General features: G+C 37.4%; 1 protein-coding gene across 7 annotated transcripts in view; it reads left to right on the forward strand.

The window, feature by feature from the left end:
- HYCC1 (hyccin PI4KA lipid kinase complex subunit 1) overlaps window positions 1-20795 on the forward strand; it is a 45888-nt gene that overhangs the window by 2949 nt on the left and 22144 nt on the right. For all 7 annotated transcript variants that reach the window (XM_063410659.1, XM_063410650.1, XM_063410680.1 and 4 more), the window contains exons 2-3: window positions 16689-16768; window positions 17623-17724. In XM_063410659.1, the coding sequence (XP_063266729.1) occupies window positions 16718-16768; window positions 17623-17724 (153 nt within the window). In that variant the 5' untranslated portion in view covers window positions 16689-16717. The remainder of the gene's footprint in view (window positions 1-16688; window positions 16769-17622; window positions 17725-20795) is intronic.

Here is a 20795-nt window from a genome sequence, read left to right on the forward strand (position 1 = left end):
CATAGGACTGTGTGGGTAGTTTTGTTAGCAGAGGTGGAAGCTACACCTGTGAATCACTGCACTCGCGTGTGTTACGTCCAGTGTTACCAAGCAGTCAGAATTCCAAGAGCAAGGTGCATGAAATGTAAGCAGGAGATCTGATCTTGCTGTGTAGGGAATGAGAAGCCTGACAGTGTGACCTTCCATGCCTGCGTACTGTCTTTTCTTTAAAGAGAACTAGAGTCCAAATCTTGTACACTTCAGAAAAACTGAAGATTGCCCATCTGTAATTATCTTCTGATATTAAGTAGTTTGACTGGAGTGATTCTTATCTAATCTTTGAGACTTCCATGGGATTATAGAAATACAGCATGCTTAAAACCTGCAGTTTATATGCAGTGTCTTTCAGTGTGTTGCTTTGTACTTGGTAGGATATACTTGAAAGAGTTTGTTGATTTACTGGAATCTTGTAGTTTCCCTGCTTAGGAGAATTACAGCTTTTGTTTTGTTAATGCTGTTCCGTTTAATTATGCCTATATAAACGACCACTTAAATTAGAATTTTAGACATGAGATCTTTTCTTTCAGTCTGTTTTCTTTCTGTTCTGGGAAAAATAGCCCTTTTGGCATTTGCTGTCCTTAGTTACTAGAACTGAAATGGTGATGTATGAAATGCACATTTGGAAGTGGAGAATGTGTTGGAATTAAAGCATTTTTTTATTAACATCAGTTATTTAGAAACTTAAATTGGATTAGTTTATTTGAAATTCTTTGTGAGATAATCTTGGAAAACAACAAGGTGTCAGGATAAGGACAGCAATCTGTGTCAATGTTGTTGAAGACAAGAAGTCTTCGGAATGAAAGTCTAAAGAATGAAAATGTTTTTAATGTGTAGCAACTGCATATTGCTGCTAGGCTGTTTAAAGCTGCTGCTTAATCTCTGCATGCCATTAAAATGTTTATTCCTGCAATGCCCAGACTCTTTCCTCTACTCTGTAATGTGTAAGTGTATGCACACACTTTTTAGATGGAGTACTTCTGCATGAACTTGAGATCTTATCTATAAAAAACTGACACTTGAATTATTTAAAGTTACTTGAAAACATTTAAAATTTAAAAAGTTTTGCACAAGGCTGACAGGTGAAATGCTTCTGCGTTTGTTCTTTCTGTAAATCAGATTTCTATCAGAATTTGTTTTGGAACTTTGCTAGTATGAAAACTCAAATAATCTTGGATTAGATAAAACAAACAAACAACACCCAAACAAAAAACCCACCAAAACACCCCAAAACACCGTAACCAACATCTGAAAGATCTAACAACTCTAATAGTTTTCAGTTTATAGTGTTTCTAAATTAGTGCTGGATATGAAGTTATTTTCTTGTACTTGTGGTGAAACTGTTTTGAAGCCTTTGCCCTAATCAGGACCATGTTCAAGAGGAGCAGAATAAAAATAGCATCTTGGCCGAGTCTGTGAGGGCAACTGTTATTTATGGCCATTTCTTTAGTCACATCCCCACATGAACTTACGTGCTTTGCTAGCAACTGGAAAGACAGAGAATGAAAGCAGTATAGCTTACAGCCAAGTGAGCCCTGAAATTGTCTGAATGTGACCCTATTTTGTCTTGTAGTACCAAAAGGGGAGGATGTTGATGTTGTTATTGTGATGAATTAAGGGTTCTGTTTATAAGGCTTCAGTGTAACTTCTAACTAGTGTACAAATGTAAAACAGATGGGTTCAATAAACAGTTGTTATTAGCAGCATTATACATTAGAACTGAAATCAATAAAGGACATGTACTTTCGACGGATATTTAATTATCATCACTCTTGTATATGGAGAAAGCCATGGAAAGTGAGGGTATGCATGAAGCATTTCTTAATTTATAAATGACCAGCAATGCTGAAGAATCATCTGATTGTTGAGACGAAGACTTGGAAATGGGCTATCTCTTCAAAACAGATGTATGTTTTTTGGTTTTCCATCTCTAACCTCTGATGTTATGAAATGCCATGTAGCAACTGAAGCATAGCGAAGAAATTTAGGTGAAAGTAATACTAGTAAAACATGCTTATTGCTGATGCAAAAGTTACTAAGTATCTGTATTCCATCCTGACTGGCACAAGAGCTCTCATTCTAAACTTTGTGACAAAAAATGTATATTTGGGGCACTTGATAGCTGTTAAAGGCAGCTTTCTTAGGCTATCTTACCTCTTACCTTTACATTTTGTTACTTTCCTCTATTTGGAAGCTAACCTTTACTTAAAAATAGCATAGCATGCTCTGAAGCTGCGCTAGGTATTAATTAACACACTTTGGTGCTTAAAGCCGTGCTGTCTCCTAAGGTTTCCTGCTGTTTGCACTGGATAAATATTTATGCTTCAGCAAGGCATTAATTTCAACCTGATGAGCAGTGCATACAACTTTAATATTTTGCTAATACTAAACACCATGTTTCACTACTTTTGCTATATTTTATTGCAGTTCTTTTTTTTAGGAAGAGGGGAAAAATACCATTACACTTTAAATATGTGGTAGGGAATTATATCTAATACTCAGCAATTAAGCTGTCTAGTAGTCTGAGTATTGTACAGGAGCTAGTACTGGATAATAGAAGGTCTCCATGAGTGGTTAATGGACAAGGCTGTACTATGTCATTGTGATTTGTTTTCAAGCAGTTGAATCCTGCTCTAATAAGTAAAAGCAATTGTTTTCTATTCTTAATTCTTTTCAAACCTTTAATACTATTTGCTCTATTATAGGAGATGACTGGAATATATGTAAAAGTGTTAAGTTGACCTAATACATTTTAAAAAATTGCATTTGACAGGTTTTAACACCGGCCACCTTCTCTGTCAGTTAGGATACTGTGAATATTTTCAGTATACTGTATAAAACATGTCAGGTATGCTACAGCCACATCTCTACCTGAGGAAGTAGACTAATGCATCTTCAAGTATAAAAATGAATTTTTTTCCCTCAGTAGATACTCCTTTGCAGTATTTGCTGGCTGAAGGAAATGGTGTTTCTTCCAGATTTGAAGTAGTATACTGCAGCAGCACATATTTGGTATTAGGCTGGTGAAGGGGAAAAAAGGGTGATCAAAGTAAGGAAAGGAGCAGTATTGAGAAGTTCCTTCGCTCTTGGTGCTTCGTGCTAAAGCAACAATTTTATGTTCATTACAGTCAATTTAGACTCGATTTGCCAGTGAAATGCTGAGTATTATCCTACAATTTGTGGTTAATAGCATCTGGTTAAACCAATTACTATATACTCAGTTAAAAGAATATATTTCTTGTTGAATTCCTTTAGGCTGTGCCAAAATACCTGTCTGCTTCATGTCACATGCTGCAGATGTGCTACTGTCTTTACTCAGTTACAGCTTTTAGGCTCAATAAGCTGCAGTCTTTCCGATCACATCTCTTATGTTCCTAATTGTATTGACTCTGTATGCCAGGTGTAGAAAGACTAATAGGCTCCTGCATGTTTTCCCTGCTTTGAATTAAATTCCAAGTGCAGCAGCTAGAGGAGCAGGTGAGAGGCTTTTGACAGGAATTCTGCACATCTGCTTACATGTGCATCTGTAGCTTTGTGAGTGCTGGTATAATATTTACAAATTTCTGCCTGTCTTCAGAGAATGTGATTTATATTAAATTGCAAAGCTGAGGGAAAAAAACCCTGAGTTTCTTTACCCCCCTCCCTGTTTTCTCAGCAGCATTGTGTGTCAGTAGTGTAAATGAGGGGTATTTTCGCAAGTCATGTTGTGATGAGACACTTCAGACAATCAAATTTGTTCTATTACTCAGTGAAACACAAGAAAGGAAACATCTGTTTTGCTTAGTCTGTAATGATACAGCTTGAAGTAACAGAATTCTGTTGCCTTAGCTGGAATTGGTTGAAGTTTGTTGAATTCTCAGTAATGTGTACAAATATAGCAGAACTACTCTTCCAGCACTTCTGCATCATGCTGGGTATTGGCTGAGTAAATTTGCAGTCTCTGCTACTTTTAATTCTTTTGCTGCCTTACTTTCATTTGGTATATGTATTTTCAATATCATTATCTTTGTTCTGAGGCTGAAATGTAAGAATATCTGAAGCATGCATTTGCATTGGGTACCAAGGGTTTTTACTAGAATGGAGTGGTTATTTGTGCAGTGATATTTTATCCCAGACTTTTACTGGCAAACTGTAGCTGCACAGGGAAAAATATCGCTGCTCAGGGAAATGATTTTCCACCCGAAACAACATAATCAGAGGAGATCTCTACTGTGCCAGCCATTCCTTTGCATACATAATACACACATTCATTCGTTCCTTAAGGAAGTAATGGAAATCTTTGGTTCATTCCTATTTTAGTGGTACTCATAAGTGGCTTAGAGGTTTTGTCCTGTTTTGGTAAAGAAGTGGATGCTAGTTCACCTGTGTGCACAAAGCCGCTCCATTCTGTGAAGCAGTGGCAGGGACTGCCTTAAGCATTTGCAGCTGCTTCTTGGTGTGGTGGAATAGAAGTCCTGTATAAATTCAGTAGGTGGATAGGATGTGGATACATTTGATGTCAAGGGAAGAAGGAGCACCTAGATGAAGGTCCTGCTTGTACAGTAAATAGAAGAGGATCTGATGAAAATGCGAATAGGAAGCTAACTGAGTAATGAAACAGGAACCAAGTGATGCCACACTTACCCTTGAAGAAGTTCCTTAAATGTGTCTACTGATGTTAAATGATAGGTGTTTGATCCTTTTGTTTTGTGCAATTAACCCCCATCCCTCTAATGTCATATTGTTTGAAAAGTGGCCATTCACTGAGATTACATTTGCTCTTGGTTCATTGCAACCTTTCTTTCATATGCTTATGACAGCTTTTACAAAGAGAACATGTTGTGTCCAAGGGTTGTTAGGCTGTATTGATGTCCCTCTGCTCTGGTTCATCCAGTCCAGTGCGCCCCAAATACACACACAATCAATGAGCAATTTCCATGGATTGTCACAATTGTCTGCCATTCAAGTGACTTCTCAGTTGCTGCTTGTAAACACAATACACTAAATCAAGTTCCCAGGTTCACAGACTTGAGATTATTATAGAAATACATTTTGACCACTTTGCCTGGCTCCAAATCATCAAATCTGTGCTCTAATCCAGGACTCTAAATTGATGACTGATTATAGAAGCAACCCTAACTTCTTCTAGAACTACTAAATATGTAGGACATGTAAGAATGCTCTTAAAAGTCAGGCCTGTCTTGAGCAGAAGACACTGTGTGATTTAATGAGAATGCAAATAAAAGAAACAGAAATAGGAAATGAATGTATGCTCTGTTATTTTTAATCTTGAACTGTTTTCTGTTACTCAAGTGATAACAATATAAATTCCTTAGAAACTTTCTATTGTTGTGACTTTGGAATAATGGCAGATTATTTGGTAATACCATGACCCTGGAAATCTGAACTCAAATAAAGAATCCTTGCAGAGCCTGTATAATTTGAGTTTTATTAGCTTTCTATTCCTTGAAGTAATTAATATTCTGACCTTTAGATGCTTTCATGAAATGGGAACTTTTTATTTTAAAAGCTTTTTCATCTAACATGAATTCAATCTAAATTAATACATCTCTTAACGTAAGACAATTATAATCCTTTTCTGCTTTGACACTATGATGCTTCTGGGAATTGACTTTTAAATTTCAATGCAGAGCGAGACATACAGGGAAGTAAATTCTCATGAGACTTGGAGTTGCATATATTTTGTCTATACTACAGCGTTTATATGTGACAATAGAGCATTTAATGTATTGGATTTATCCTCTGAATGAGACAGAAGCGTGGGTCCTGCTCTTAAAAATTTTAGTTGAGAAGTCAGGCTTTTCTGTAGCTTGTAAAGTATGTAAAAACCCACAAAATTGTTCTTGGTTGCTCTGAAATGTTTTTCAGATGACTGTGTCTAGTCTTGTGAGCATATATGGATGGGCTGTTGTGGGGGTGGGAGAAAGTGGAGTGATGAGGAAGAATAAGAACTGTCATGAAGAGATAAAGCATATTTCTCCTGAAACTGTTTAACACAGCTAAATACATGCATTGCATGCATATATCGATGGATAATTTTAATTCTTTAATTTAACAGGGAGACATTATTGACGACTAAAACGAAGTCCTAAGGTTATTTGCAGTATTGATGCACTCCTCTTCTGGAAAATGCACCTTTGTATAGGTTTGTTTTTTTTTTTCCTGTGAAAATGAGCTACTACAACACCTGTCAGTAGACTATCATAAACCTCTTTTTGCCATAAAATCTGGGGTATATTCTTGATAGCAAGGTTCCTGCTTTTCTTTCGTGATCTTTGAGGAAATGGTAGAACAGTTTACTAGAGATAATATTATTCAGATAGAAAGGTATCAGGAATGCTAATGCTGCTGCATTGGTAGGGTGAGGGTGATGGGATGTATCATAGCACTTACTTAAAGGTTCTGGATTCAAAATCAAACCTTTCCATTGCAGTTGTATTTGATCCTGTCTGATATTATGCTATATTGTAAATCTTCCCTGGGTAGCCCAGTGTGGTGACACAACTGATCTGTAGAAGCCAACAGGAGCCCCAGGGAGAGTTCTGTTTTCTTTATGAAGGGCTGGGTGCCCTGGAATGGGTTTGGCCTGAAAGAGGGGCTTGTGCTTTACCAGATAAATCTGTCCTGGCATAGGAATGGTATTCTTTAATTTAATGCTCCCACTGAAACTTTCCAAACTGTAACTGCTCGCTCATCTCTCTTTCTCCCTCCTCTGCGTAGGGATAGAGAGGAGAATTAGGGACACAAAAATGAAGATTACAGGTTGAGATAAAAACAATTTACTGGAAACAGAAATGGAATAAGAAAGCAAACAGTAACAGCTACACTATCAATAACAAAGTGTACAAAACAGGCAAACGATTCACACATGATTGCTCACCATGCAGAACTGGCTACCCAGAGTGCTTCCCCTGGCAATGATGAAGTGTTATAGGATAGCATCTGGATCCTGGCTATGCCCATCCTAGCTACTGCAAAAATTAACCCTGTCCGGCTTGAATCTGACATATGTCACTTTTGAAGCACCTGTGACTTTTGCAGCCCAATTCTCAGTTTGTGGAGCTCCTCACATTTTATGAAAGCAGAAGGAAGATTCAGTTGAAATGAAGGCCCATGAGCTGCTACAAAATTTCTTCTTCATATGGCTTGTGTAGTACCTTCTAAAGTTAGTGTCTGGCTTGCAGGTAGACATCTCTGCTTTCCAAATTGAATGAGGTACAGATACCTAGAACAGAGTTGGAAATAGGCAGTCTTCTAAAACCTCATTCTCAGCCAGCAGAGTTGGAAAGTTTTGGTCAAAAGTCTTGCATTCTTAATGTTGCTGCTAAAAAGTAGCTGAAGAGTCTCTCAAGCTCCTGTCCTGCTTTGTGAACTGTGTCATTTTCCTTCTGAAAGGTCACTGCGAAACTACTTGCCACATGAATGCTTCTGGACTTGTGCTAGCTGAAACTATGTGCTGTAATGGTAGAAGGTGTTAAAATTGTGTCTTTTACAGCCAATGCTCAGAGATGAAGTTCAGCCTCTGCTCAGTTCTCCACATGCTTTTTAGTCATACTCAAGCTATTGTGCAGCATCTGCCTGTGCATGCTTTACTCTAAGAGTCTTTCAGCAGCTGAATTACCCAGCACCTTTCTTTTCATATGACTGAATGTTCTGAACAAACTCTAACATGGGATGACTTGCAATTTTCGCTTAGAAAACAAAACTTGATTTTTAAAATTAGCTTGCAGCAAATAGACTTTACAAATAGATTAAGTGACTAACTGTCTGTAAAGGTAATTTTGTGGTAGCATTGAAGATTGAAGAGGCAAGGAACAACATGTCATAGCATTGCTACCAAAATAATGCTCCATGCTTTTGAAAAGACCATTGCTTGGTTCAAGACTCATGTGCAATACTAAAATTAAAGTTGCAACACAATTATTCTCTCTGTAGTTTTTTGCATTTCACTGTTTTAAATTTGCCTTTGGGTTTTGAGAAAGTTTCCTGGCTTCGGAGGGATGTAGTGTACTTTGGGCTTAGGGAACCAAGGTATAAAAGAACAGTAAGTTTGTTTGGGGTTCTGTACAGAATGTTTCTTGTAAGTGGCAAACTTGTGTAGCACCACTTTCCTTTAAAGAAGTGATAACAGCACTTTGTCACGTACTGTGGAATTCCCAGTTCACTGATGTTCTCAACACAAGTTACAGAAGTCTTCATACATAGAAAACAGACAAGATTTCTAAAGCTTTCTTGTTCATGCATTTGGTTAAGCTTGTGCTTGTACTCGTTTTTATCTTAATTTATGTTCTATTTCTGTATGATGCATATAGTTATTATCTTGATTTTTTTGGTATGCGTTGAAAAGTTAACTATATTAATCCAGAAAACATAAGAATTTAGATCAAGACAAGATTTTTCAATTATGTGTTTAATTCTGTTTAAGATTATGCTCTTTATATGTCTGTTCTTTCTTAAAGAGTCAATAAGATGTAAACAGTAAAGTTTGCATGAAATAAAAGAGGAAGCAAGTATATTTTAGCTGCCAGAAGAACTGCTTTGAAAATAATAAATCTTACTTCATTTCCCTATAATGAAATGGTTGATGAATTACAGATGATAGAAAAGCTAACATTTGAGGATATAGTCCAGATGAAATAGTTTGAAAGAGTAGGGATTCTGCATGCCAGAGAACGGGGTGTAACTGGAATGAGTTGACTTACAGGTGGTCAGTTTTGACTGACCATGGTTATCAGTATGGCAGATGTACTTAGAGTGTGCATTTGTGTAGTAGGCACAGGGAAGAAATGGTGAAGCAGGATTAAAAAAGATAGCAAGGAAGAAGGAGTAGCGGATGATGAAAAAATTAAGCTGTGGAAGTTATTTCCTCTTACTTCATTTTGGCACTTCACTGTTAGGGCTGCCTTTGTCCTGCTTAAACAATATAGGTCTGATTTACTATGTCTTGTATAAATCCAAGTGAATATATCAGAGATTGTAGTCTCATATCTCCTCCTGGTGACTTGTTTGACTGACATGAGTCATTTGGTTGTCTTGGGAGACATTTCCCCTTGGTAGTAAAGGGTGAATACAAGGTTACTTGAGTAAAAATGTGGCTTGTAATTGATTATTAATATGAAATTAAGCAAATAAATTTGCCAGGAGTCAAAGATCAGGATTAAAATCTTCAAAAGCCAGTGCTATTAGGAGTCTTACCTTCTGCTTGAGACATTTTAGAAAGCGTTCCTCATGAGTGTTTTGGGTCATGTGTGCCCATGTGACTATTTAGCAGCAGTGTAAATGGCCTTGTGGTTTCATGATATCAACCACAGGTGGTTTGCTGTTTTTTTATTGTTTTTACCCTTCTTGACAGAATTGAAAGGTCGTAGAAGACCGAGTTATAGTTTGATACATCAAGTATTTGGTGCTTTACAGCCCAGAAACCTCCACACAGTATTCTGTGGTACTGGGTACTTTGCACAAGAAACAGCTGCATGTAAGACAGTTATTTACCGTTGCTGTATGATCTAGTTGATATATGGTTGCTTTCTATAGGCTATTGTTTCCTTAATTGCAGCGGGCATCTAAACTGAATTGAGGTCTGTCACATGTGGCTGAATATTAATAGATCTATTTTTTTAATTGTAATGGATATAATTCAGGAGAACTTTTCCATTTGGTGGGTAAATATCTATCACTTTGTTATAGCCAAGTCTAAATTGTTCAAGAAGCATATGTGCACAGGAAATCTTATTTAAATCTATATCATGGAAGAATCTATTGACTCCTGAATCTTTAAGGCTGATGTTCCACATTGTGATATAAAGTGTAAGCTCTAGATAAAAGCTTCTATCTCAGGTTGCTTCTATCACTGACAGAGGGGAGGGGAAAATGGGAAGCAAAACTGAATAAAGCCCTTGGCAAGATGAAATTAAAACTGACTGCAGTTTCACTTCCTAAGGTTCAGTCATCTTTACAAACCACTGAAAACAAATGTTCAGAACAGTTATCTTTTTTGTTCACTGGTGTATTGTGCAGAAGACTGCAGAATGACCATGGTGAACCAGATGAGAATTTCTGAAACCTTATTGTCTGGCAGTGGCTGTTAATAGAGGCCAAGAAAGGAACTGAGAGAAAACTGGAAGGCTGTGCTGGGGGAGCAACCTTTGACTCCAGCTTTCTGAACTAGAAATACATATATATATAATATTATAATATATATATTGTATTATATATATTTATATATTATAAAATATGTATACACTCACATACATTATATATTATAATTTTTTCATACATATGTCCAGGTGGGGTTTTTTTCTCTGCATTTTTGTAAAGTTCATGTACCCGCACCTCAATGCTTCCTTCCTTCCTACAATGTTTTTGGTAATTGCTCTTTGTTTTGAGCCTGTCACTTCTAATGTCATCTAAAACTTTGTATTTCTCCTGTTGAAAGATGCTAACCATCTCTTATTTTAGGCATTTGCTTGAGCCTAAGTCAGTGATGCTTGGTGCATCACAGCTGTCTTGTTTTAAGCTGAAGATGGAAATTATCAGAGAAATATCAGAGATACGGAGTCTTTGAGCACTGTTTGCAGTTGTGTATTTGAATAGAGCATGTGACTGTTTCAGGCTTAGCACAATGGGGTGTTTGTTTCTTTGTGGAAGTTTGAAAAATACCAAGAAGTCAGACCTGACCTTTGTGGTTTCCAAAACCTGTCAAAGTGGCTTTTGGAGTCCACTGTAGCATCTATTTCTTTTCTCAAGAGACTTCAAGTGTTTTGCTGCCTGTTATTGCACCTACAAGTATCTGAACAGAACAGCTTGACCATATTTAAAATTGTATAGAAGATGAACAGAGCACTGTATCACTAAAATAAATTGTGCATTAAGATCAGGAAAATACATTCTCTTTGGCAATTGAATCAAGAATACACTTGCCTCAGTGCTCTTTCCTGTTCTGTGGCTTACCAAGGATTGTGTCTGTCTCTGAAATGAGGCAGAAAACAGGGTTCAGCAATGTGAATTTTAACTGTACAATGTAATCCTTTTAAATGAACTTGATGAATCAAGTAGAGCTGACTAAAAGGTTTTTAATATTTCTTATATTGCCTCAAAAGAGAAGAAAAGTTGAGTCCTAATTGGCCCATCCCTACTTCTATGTGCAAACTACTATAGAACAGAAAACATACATTTACTAGGGGCTTGATCTTTTATGGGTCTGATGCACCGTAATGGAATGACCACAACTTCACTTTGTTCCTATTCTGGGTGAGTTGACAGATTTGGCTGGTGGTTCATAAATAGCTTAACTTTCTGCTCCATGTTTCCCTTAAGCTATATATTTTTTAGCAAATAATACAGACTTCCAAGCAGATGCTTTACAGATTAGGTAAAGATGCAGTATATGCTTGCTCTCCTCTTCCAGCAATTCCCAGAGGATGACACTTGAGCAGTTTTTGGCTCCTGTTTTTTTTGTTTTTTCCAGCTCAATGACTTTCCCTAGCAAATATCTAATACTGTGTTTTCAGAAGGTCAGTTCTGCAGAACTCAAGCCTTCATTCTTTATCCTTGCACTTCATCCAGATTTCATTTACACGCATGCGTTCTGTGGATGAATTCCGCAAACGCTGTAAAGAGCAAGAAACCCACCTATTGTGAGAATTTCTTTCTAAAGAAAAAGCTGGGCATGTGTGGTCTGTAATTTCATTCGAAGGCATAATTTGATATTCTTATATTAAAGTCTTGTGTGACAGGTATGAAAATCCAAAGCCGTTTAAGTAGGTGGCTGCATCAGTAAGTTTGCCAGAGAATATATGTCTTAATTTGTCTTGGCTGGCCCTCCACCAACTCAGTGCTGAGTAACTTTTTCTCCCTCCTCTATTAAAAACAGGAAATTCAGTAAGTTCCTGATGTATTTGTGCAGTAAATGGGGGGGAATTACCTTTCTAGGGCCTTTGTAGAAGTCTCTTTCAAATGAGACTTGCTTTTGTCAGATAAATTTCCTTGATATCTTATTGAAGTTTTACTACTCACCTTGAAACAAAACAAAAATTGATATCTCCAAAGGAGGGAGACATGTTATTGTATTAGAATAGAGCAGGATCAATTAACAGCTGTCAGAGGCTGCCTAGGACTCAGGAACTTGTTAATTATTATTTATTATAAATCCTATCTTTAGCTGCTAATCCAAGTTGAGAATCTTGTGGAAAATACTCCAAAGTGTTTTTAACTCACAAGGTACAAGAATACATGTTACATTCTATAAAGATAGACAATTAGCCATGTGTTAGCTAGACTGCATTAGCTATGCCTGCTTTCATGTGGCAAATATGAAGACCTGCAAAGCAAGAGTATCACCTAAAGTAGCTTTACCTCATCTGTGAGGTAAACTAAGTATATATATGTGTCTAATAAGAAGTCAAGAGTGCTGAACCACCTGGCTGTTACTGAGCTGCATCCTGAGTAGTTTTGTAGTATTTTAATAATTGAGACTTCTCTGTCCTGTAATAGTCTTCATTAGGACATCCAAATGAACAAGGAGCATGGGGACATTTGAAGCTGCTCTTCACACTTAATCCAAGTATTGTTTGATTTGTGGTGACAAAAGTTGTTTTTAAAGAAATTCTCAAGCTCCACTCATTTGAAGTCTTTGCAGGGACTTTGTAGGAAGAGACCAAGAAAAAAAAAACAACAAAAACAACTTGTTTAAAGAGAATTACATGCTGATGTACCTTAAGATTCTTTTTGGAAAAATGTTGTGTAGTGTTTGCTGTGTTATTTGAATTTCCATTACAGTTTTGGTCTTTATAAAGTACATTCTTAATGCATTTTTACATCTTCTTTCCTCCTTTTTTTATCCTCAAAGTAGTGGGTGTTTATTTTATCCACTTGGTGTTGCTTTAATTCTGTAGTGACTGGAACATCTTGTGCTTACAGTGGCCTGTATCTTGCAGTTATAGCCAGTGAAGCAAAGCTGTAATTAAGGCACGCTTTTTTAATCCTCTGGATCTTTTTTTTTTCTCTGAAAGGTTAACAGATGCTATAAATTAACCCTTATTTTGGTGCATTTAGTGTTAAAAATCTCATTCTAGAGTTACTTTTTAAAACTTTTCGTGGGTTTCAGCAAAAAATTGTGTTAACTGAAACTTGTTAATCCTTCTTTTGTAACAGTCTTGGGTTTTCCAACTGTTCAAATTATTGTGGCAGTCCAACTTGATCTGTTATTTAACTAGGACAAAATGAGGCAATCCTCAGTATAGCAGTAGGTTGTCTGCCTGTTTAAATAGATCCCACACAGCTGATACATGGAATTAAAGCATTTTTTTCCTTCTGGGAAACATCAATTGAACACAAAATCCTTGTGTTAAGAGTTATTTGTGATACTCAAATGTGTATTGGTGTGGTTTAAGCAGATATATATGGAATTTTTTTTAAGCATGAAAGTAACATAAAGACAGTCTATCTCCCTGTATCTACTGCTTTAAATCTCAGTGGAATGCCTTTGCTGCTTTTAAAATAAATACAAGAGATCTGATCAGCAAAAACTTTGTCCTATTTCTTTTTTATGGATGTCATTTCAAAAGTTCATTGTTTTGCAAAAACAAACAAACAAACAAAAAAAACAAACAAAAAAACCCCACCAACACATCTTTAAATACTGAATCATGAATCATAAAGTTGGTCATAAAAACTTGAAGTATTATTCCAATGGATGATGCCAGGCAAGGATACTCTTACTGTTTTTACTGGTCAAATGAAAACTCTATTCTCTGGGAACCTTTAATCTGAAAATACTCCTTGATAGATCACTAGAGAAGGGTGAGAAAAAGTAATCTCTTGGATAAATGTGGTATCAACTATGGACTTGGTGCATCCAGGACTCTCTTGACTCTTTTAAATAATGGGATTTTTGCTTTGAGCAATCAATATTAGGACAGGTATTTGTGCTATTTAACGGGGCTCAGTAGGGAATGGTTACTACTGTCAGCTGTGCTGATGCATAAGATGCTACAAAAACCTTTGTCCACCTTCATGGGAATGAAAGTAGGGCCAGAAGGTTGTGGGATTCTGTAAGAACTGGCAAGGTGATTGCTTCAATAACTGTAGTAGGACTAGTCTTTGTGTTTGTTAGCTCACAGCATTATCCTTAAAAGCCTCACTTCACAGCAGGGTCTCACACAACCTATGCTGAGCATTCAGAGGGTGCTCCTCTGTATTTTCATTGTTACACCTCAGAGACTGTCAGTGCTGATCAGAAAGACTTGGTATTTAGCTCAATTAATATTCTTCTTGGCAAGCCTTCCCATTTCTTTGTTGATACAGGATGACAGAATTGATGTTTAAATGGATCTTTGATGATCATGAAGTCCAACCTCCTTTGCTCAAAGCAGTGAAAATTGAAACAGGTGTCTGGCTGCTCAAGATCTTGCCAAACTGGGCTTTCACTATCTCCACAGATGGAGGCTCCTCAGCCACTCTGGCACCTGAGGCAATTTTCTGTGCTCTGAGGTCCAGGGTTCCTGGGGGCTGCTCTTGCTGGTAACAACAGAAGCAAAGGTGGCAGTGAGTCCCTTGGCCTTTTCTGTATCTTCTCTTAGCAGATCCCCTGCTAATTCAGTCATGGAGCCCTAGTTTTCCTGTTGCTGCTGCTGCTATTTTTGCACAAGCCCATGAACCACTCTAGAACATTCTTGATCCTCCTTCTTGCTTTGATCCTTCTTTCTGGGATCCTGTGATCTGCTTTGTCATGGTCATTGCAGCTGTGTTTGCCCTGACCTTGACATCCCTATCCAGTTTTCCCATGTTTGTAATTAGGATGGTTAGCAGAGGGCCTGCCTTTGGCTCTTCAGTCCCCTGTTTCAGGAAGTGCTAATCAATGCACTTGTTCCCTCTTCTGTTCCCCTCCAAGAGATGAGAGGGTAGTTCATGTTCCATGTGAGGACAGGTGCCTGTAATGCAAGACTTCTTCTGCTGTATTTGAAGAGAGCTTCCTGTGTTTTGTCTTGCTCAGGTGATGAGCAGTAGACACCTGCCATAATGTTGCCCGTGTTGTTCTGCCCTCTCATCTGTGACCCATAAGCTGCCAGCTGTCTCATTGTCCACAGCAGGGCCAAGCTCCATGTGTCCCTGCTCTCCCAAACAGAGGGCAGCTCCACAATCCTTGAAAAGTCCATATCCAGCCACGGCAGTGGTCTGGTCTCCAAAAATTAAATGCTTACACTTCCTTGGCCCTTCCCTGTTGTCCTTTCACCCTCCAAAGGCAGAGCTTTGTAAGCTTTGTGCAGCTTGCGTGTCTTTTAGGGTTGTGAGAGGACATTGCCACAGCTGGCTCCCCATGATTTCACCTGTCCTGGTCCATTATTTAATGATCATGCAAGTGAGAAGAGAGGGGCACAGAAGTCTCTGGTTGCTGTATGTTATTATTGTGTATTAAAATGATTCTGAAAGTGAAACTGCTGGACAGCCTGTTCAATTTTATTCCTTTTGCCATTCATGTCTGAATAGTAATTTCCTCACAATCTTGTCTGTGTGTTGAAATGTCTTGGTCACTACTTAAAGCCTTATTTAAGTTTGGGCTTACCCCACTCCGTGTGCTTTGGAGGGTTTTAGTGAGCTCTTGTTATTGTCATATCTGGTTCTTCTCCCTTTAGGCTTCTTAGAATATACTGAGTATAGTCTGTATATGCTCCACTACAGTCTGGATTTCAGAACAAAATATTTGTGTTTGTGTTGTAAAAGGCAATTCTTACCTCTCATCTTCTCCTTGCTTGTCATTTATGGACAACCCCATACTTGGATATCAGTACTTCAGAACTAATTTTAAAGTGGCAAAGTAAAACTTGATGCAATATCTCCCATGACTGAACATTTCATCCAAGACAGTGTTAGTTTTTTCCTCAGATGAGTATTTAATTTGTCAATGGTTGAAATCCATGGGCACAGTTTGGGTAAGCTAGCAGCATGCTCTTTTAACTTTTAGTAGTTTTGTATCTTAATGATATGTTGGTCTTTTTTGTCAGAATAAGCTGCTCCACGAGACAGTTGTTTTTAAGTGGTGTTTCTCAAAACAGAAGAGAAATCAGAAATGTCAGAAGCCACTCTGCATCTCCTGTGTTGAAGTCCTACTGCTGCTGGCCTCTCTCTGAGATTGGGTAGAATGTTGGGCTGGGGAGTCTGTCTCAGGCTCCGTGCTGAGGCAGCAGCCTCATTGTCTTGCAGTTGCCATGGTGGGGGAGGACTGAAAGGTTTCCCATTCGCCTTTATTTTCAGTGACCTTTTCCAAGCTGGCAGTAGCTGACTTAGAAAAACCTAAACAGTAGTTTCTCTTCAGTGAGTCCATACAGTTTCCTCTTGAGTTTTGTAAGCTGAAAAATAAATTGAAATTGAGGAGGTAATATTTTCCGTTTTCAGAATGCCATTTCTGCAAATCTTTGACTTACTTCCCACGCAATACATAGTTGGGATTTATTAAACTGCTGTGTGTGAGGACTCCTGTGTTTAATGCTTCCAGCAGCGTGCATAGTGAGGTACAATAAAAGTTCAAAGCGTGCAAAATGTTAACAAGTAAAAGCATGATAAGATTCTCTAAATATTCACAGAGACTTAATTCTCATCATCTGTTTAATGCAGTGACTGGAGTATTCACAAACTGTGTTTGCTTATTCTTTCAGGCTGAAGGTTTTGAAGCAGATGTTGGAAGATGTTAGCTGTGGATACTGGGGTTGTGGAGGAGTGGTTATCAGAGTTCAAGGTAATACACTCTCTGATATTATCCAGAAGTGTTTGAATCACTGTTGGTGAAGTATGCAGAAGTGCTTGCATCCTGTAGAAAAAGAAAGTCAGTGACCTTGGGTTTTACTGAGATCATGTGATAAATACAAATGGCTGCTTGAAAGGAGTTTTTCCTTGCCTCTTTTGGGTGACATACTTCCTGGCAGAGAGCAGTGAAAATGTCTGTCATAGATTAATGATTTTATTGGTTTGAGTACCAGACATGACTGTAGGTTTTGCTCCTGGTCTGCTTAGATACTCTGGAAGTATATTTTCCTATCTGTAGAGTGGCATTCTTTGAAGGAGTGGAGATAAGAATTACTGTGAGACTTACATACATTTAAATGTATATCTTCTAAAGGGTTGTCAAAAAGATTAGATTTTTACCTTCTTTAGTACTGGCAGAAAATATGTTTAGTGTTAGAGAAGAGCTGGAATTTGCATCAACTGGAATTTGTGTTTTTCCAGAGTAATACTGTATATAGTAATAATGTTCACTACCTGTGTACAGCTGGTCTTGAGAACTCCTTGAAGTAGGATCTGAAAACTGTAAAAGTTTTACAGGACTGACACCTCACAGTGACATTTCAGTGGCAGTTGCATTTTTGTTGTTTATCAATTTCCCATCCCCTGTTGTTACATTCTGTATGAAATTGCAAAATGATAAAGTGCACTGTGTCTTCTGGCAACGGTCTTAAAATGTGAGGATTTCTTTGTGAAACGAGGTTTTGTTTATAGTAAACTCTGAGAAATAGTGACTTGTAATGGAAAATTGTTGTTGTAATAGCTGTTATATTTTATTGATAGAAATTGCTTATAATATTTTTATTTCAGACATTGCCAGAAGCATCCATATCCAACTATGCTACCAGCTTGAAAGATAAGACTGCTTTGATTTCATCTCTTTACAAAGTAATTCAGGAGCCACAGAGTGAAGTGAGTATTTTGGGTCCCTCACCCAAAATGTCTGACATAATACTGGCAGAACGAAACCAAGACCTTGCATGCTAGTTAATTGATAAAGAGTCTCCTTCAAAAAGTTTGTTCTTAGCAATGACATGGAAAAAAATGTAAGTTTGGTAACCTGCTGATCATAACTAAGTTTGTAGGTCACATTCATGGGCTTCAGGACTTGGATGTAGAATTGAGAAATGCATTAAGGAATTGAAAAGATGTTTGTGTCTGACAGAATTCTTTCTGTACTTGTCACTTGAATGTGGATCTCCTGGTGTCAGAAGCTTGTCCATTACAAAGAGACTAGCAAGAGAACAAAGTTAGATAGGTTAGCCATCCTTTTTAAACTGTTACTTCGGTATTAGGTTTTTTGTTGTTAGAAATGCATATAATATAAAGACATGGATTTCTACAGTGGATGAGGGCAAAATATGAAAAAAAATTGTGGGGAAGGGGGGCAGGTTTTCTCTGTACCTGTACTAAGCCATGACTGCCCTTGTTTTAAAATGTCCAGGTATGTTCAGAACATCCTGATCTGAGTTTGTATGTTGTTAACTGCTTTCTACCATCCAGAAATCCTTTTGTGCATTATTTTAAAATTGCACCAAATCCTTAATTCTTCTGTAAAAACCCAGAAATAAGGCATCTTCCCAAAGTTTGAGATTATGCCAATACTAAAGGTCAGAGGATGAAATGCTTTCAGTATATATGCTTTCAGTATATATGCTTTTAGAGAGAATGCTGATAGTGAAACTCCCAGGTTGTCCTGCAAAGAACAAATGTAATTTTAATTTGCTGCTCAGAAAGGCGTTCTGAGTCATCCCAACTACTGAGTCAAGGCTGTCTGGTCTTCAGAATTCATATCAAAATGTAAACTAATCTGATGAGTCTTCCCCTGTTGATAGCCTAATTAATACTTTCATATGTTCTTTGATTTCTTACTACTTCTGACTATCACTAGGTTTCTCAGGGGCTGTAGTTGCAGGGTGCTGCTGCAACTTCTGCTTGAAAAGGTTGTTGGGATAATTCCAGGAACAAGGTATTGAAGATTTCCCCATTAGTGAGACTGTGAATTAAAATGAAAAAGCTAGTGCTGACACTGAGTGTTGTGCTGCCTTAATAAAAAGTCCTAAAATCTTTTTTGGACTGTTCTCCAAGCAGCAGTCACTTTGTGGAAGAGGCTACTTGGAGCTTTCCACATTGTGAAAATAATTACAAAACAGCAGTTAAAAAGAAAAATAGTATCTTTTAACTGCTATTTGAGATCTGTTAGCTGCATTGTGTAATGTCATCTTGCTGTACTGTGGAGGGTATGTGCTGCCCTCTCTTACCTCATGGTGTAATGCAAAGGGGAAGGATTAATGCATGAACATACTGCTGAGTTTGAAAATGGACAAACAACCATTTTTATACATCTGTTTACCTTTGAATGTATGTACTTATAATAATTATCAGTACTGTAAAATTGTGATTAATCTTGTTTTGTGGGATGGTGGTGGGGTTTTTTTAAGCATTTGAAAAGTCATCATGGATATTTGCATCTGTAACTGCATTTTCCTGCTGGTCCATGCTTGCTTTTCATAAGGGTTGTTTTGGTTTGCTTTTCCAAAAAATCAATTAGCCATTTGTAAGATAAATGACTTACTTAATATCCACGTCATAGTAGCTGTGTTAGTAAAGACTTTGTTAGTTACTTTTGAGGTTCCTGGGCCACTGCTAGGTGAAAAATGTAGTTCAATGGAAGGGGAGTCCAGAAGATGTGAAGATTTAAAGAACTTGTAAATCACTAAAGACTTCCAACGGTAAAAAAATAATTAAATAAATATATGACAGGGTTTTTTCAGAGATTGAAGATTTTTTGCTTTTTACTTAAAACACTCTTGCTGTCTTTTTAGATAGGAGCCAAGCAGGCATTTGCTTTAGGAAATAGAAAGTGTTTGGAGTATGTAACACACTTGGGTGCCGCTTAAAAGGAAGAGGGATGAAATTGCCTGGATATTCTTCTGTTACAGCACTAAAAATGTCTCAGTCTAGTTCTTCTAGAACTGTTTGGTTCAAAATGATATCTTGAAACAGCAACAGTCATTTTGGTATTAGGTTGTAGCATGTGGTGGCATTTTGAGGAAGAAAATCTGTTTTTGTACTGATTATGCATTTAAATGTGCTGATACAGAGCTGTCTCAAGTGAGATAATGATGTAAACATGGATACCTGTCACAGCTACTTATGTGTCTTTTAAAGTCCAAGCACATCATTCAGAACTGATACTTCGTTACAGGAAGTTCAAGTTGTGTGAAAAATGTAAGCTGAAGATGGAACACGATTCTGCTGGTAAAGTTTTCTAGAAGGATCTTTGCTGTACTGCTCTTAAAACTGATGGCTAGTTTAGCTTGGTATGGCTTTTTTGCCTTTACTGTAGATTTTCCACAGTTGATATTTCCAAAGTGAAGCTATGTTTCTCAGAAGCTAAAAGTTCCTCTTTTTTACGGTGGATCAGATTGTCCTAGATTACGTCTTAAAAAAGAACTCAAATCCGCTAAGATCCTTCAGTTTCAGAAGTAACTTTCGGAGGTAAAATCGTTGACATTTTTTCATGTTCAGGAGGAAAAGCTTAGGAAAGCAAGCAGGTATTTTTCTAGCATGGTCTCCCGGGTGATTTTGCCTCCTTTGCTTCAATAAAGGGATGAATATAGAATTGGCATTCTTATTTTTCTGAAACTTGCTCTATTAAAGCTAAAGTTGTGATCTAGGCAAATAGCAGAACTGTATTTAGCATTTCAGCTGGCTTCGAAAGTGCCTGCTGGTTTTGACAGTATTTTCTAATGGGAGAAAATTAGGAAATCTCATTTCCATACATGGACATGTGGTTTAACACAGTGTTTCATCCTTATATCAGAAGTAAGTGGTAGCACAAGAAGGCACATTAAATCCAGGAACACAGTACAGGCTGATACCTTCATTGTTTTAAAATCCTTTTTTAAACTTGATCTAGCTCAGTGTATTACTTCCAGTTTAAGTGTTTTACATCCATTTGTATCAGCTTAACAAATTTG

Source organism: Prinia subflava, chromosome 1 (genome assembly GCF_021018805.1).
Source record: "Prinia subflava isolate CZ2003 ecotype Zambia chromosome 1, Cam_Psub_1.2, whole genome shotgun sequence".
NCBI classification, from domain to species: Eukaryota; Metazoa; Chordata; class Aves; order Passeriformes; family Cisticolidae; genus Prinia; species Prinia subflava.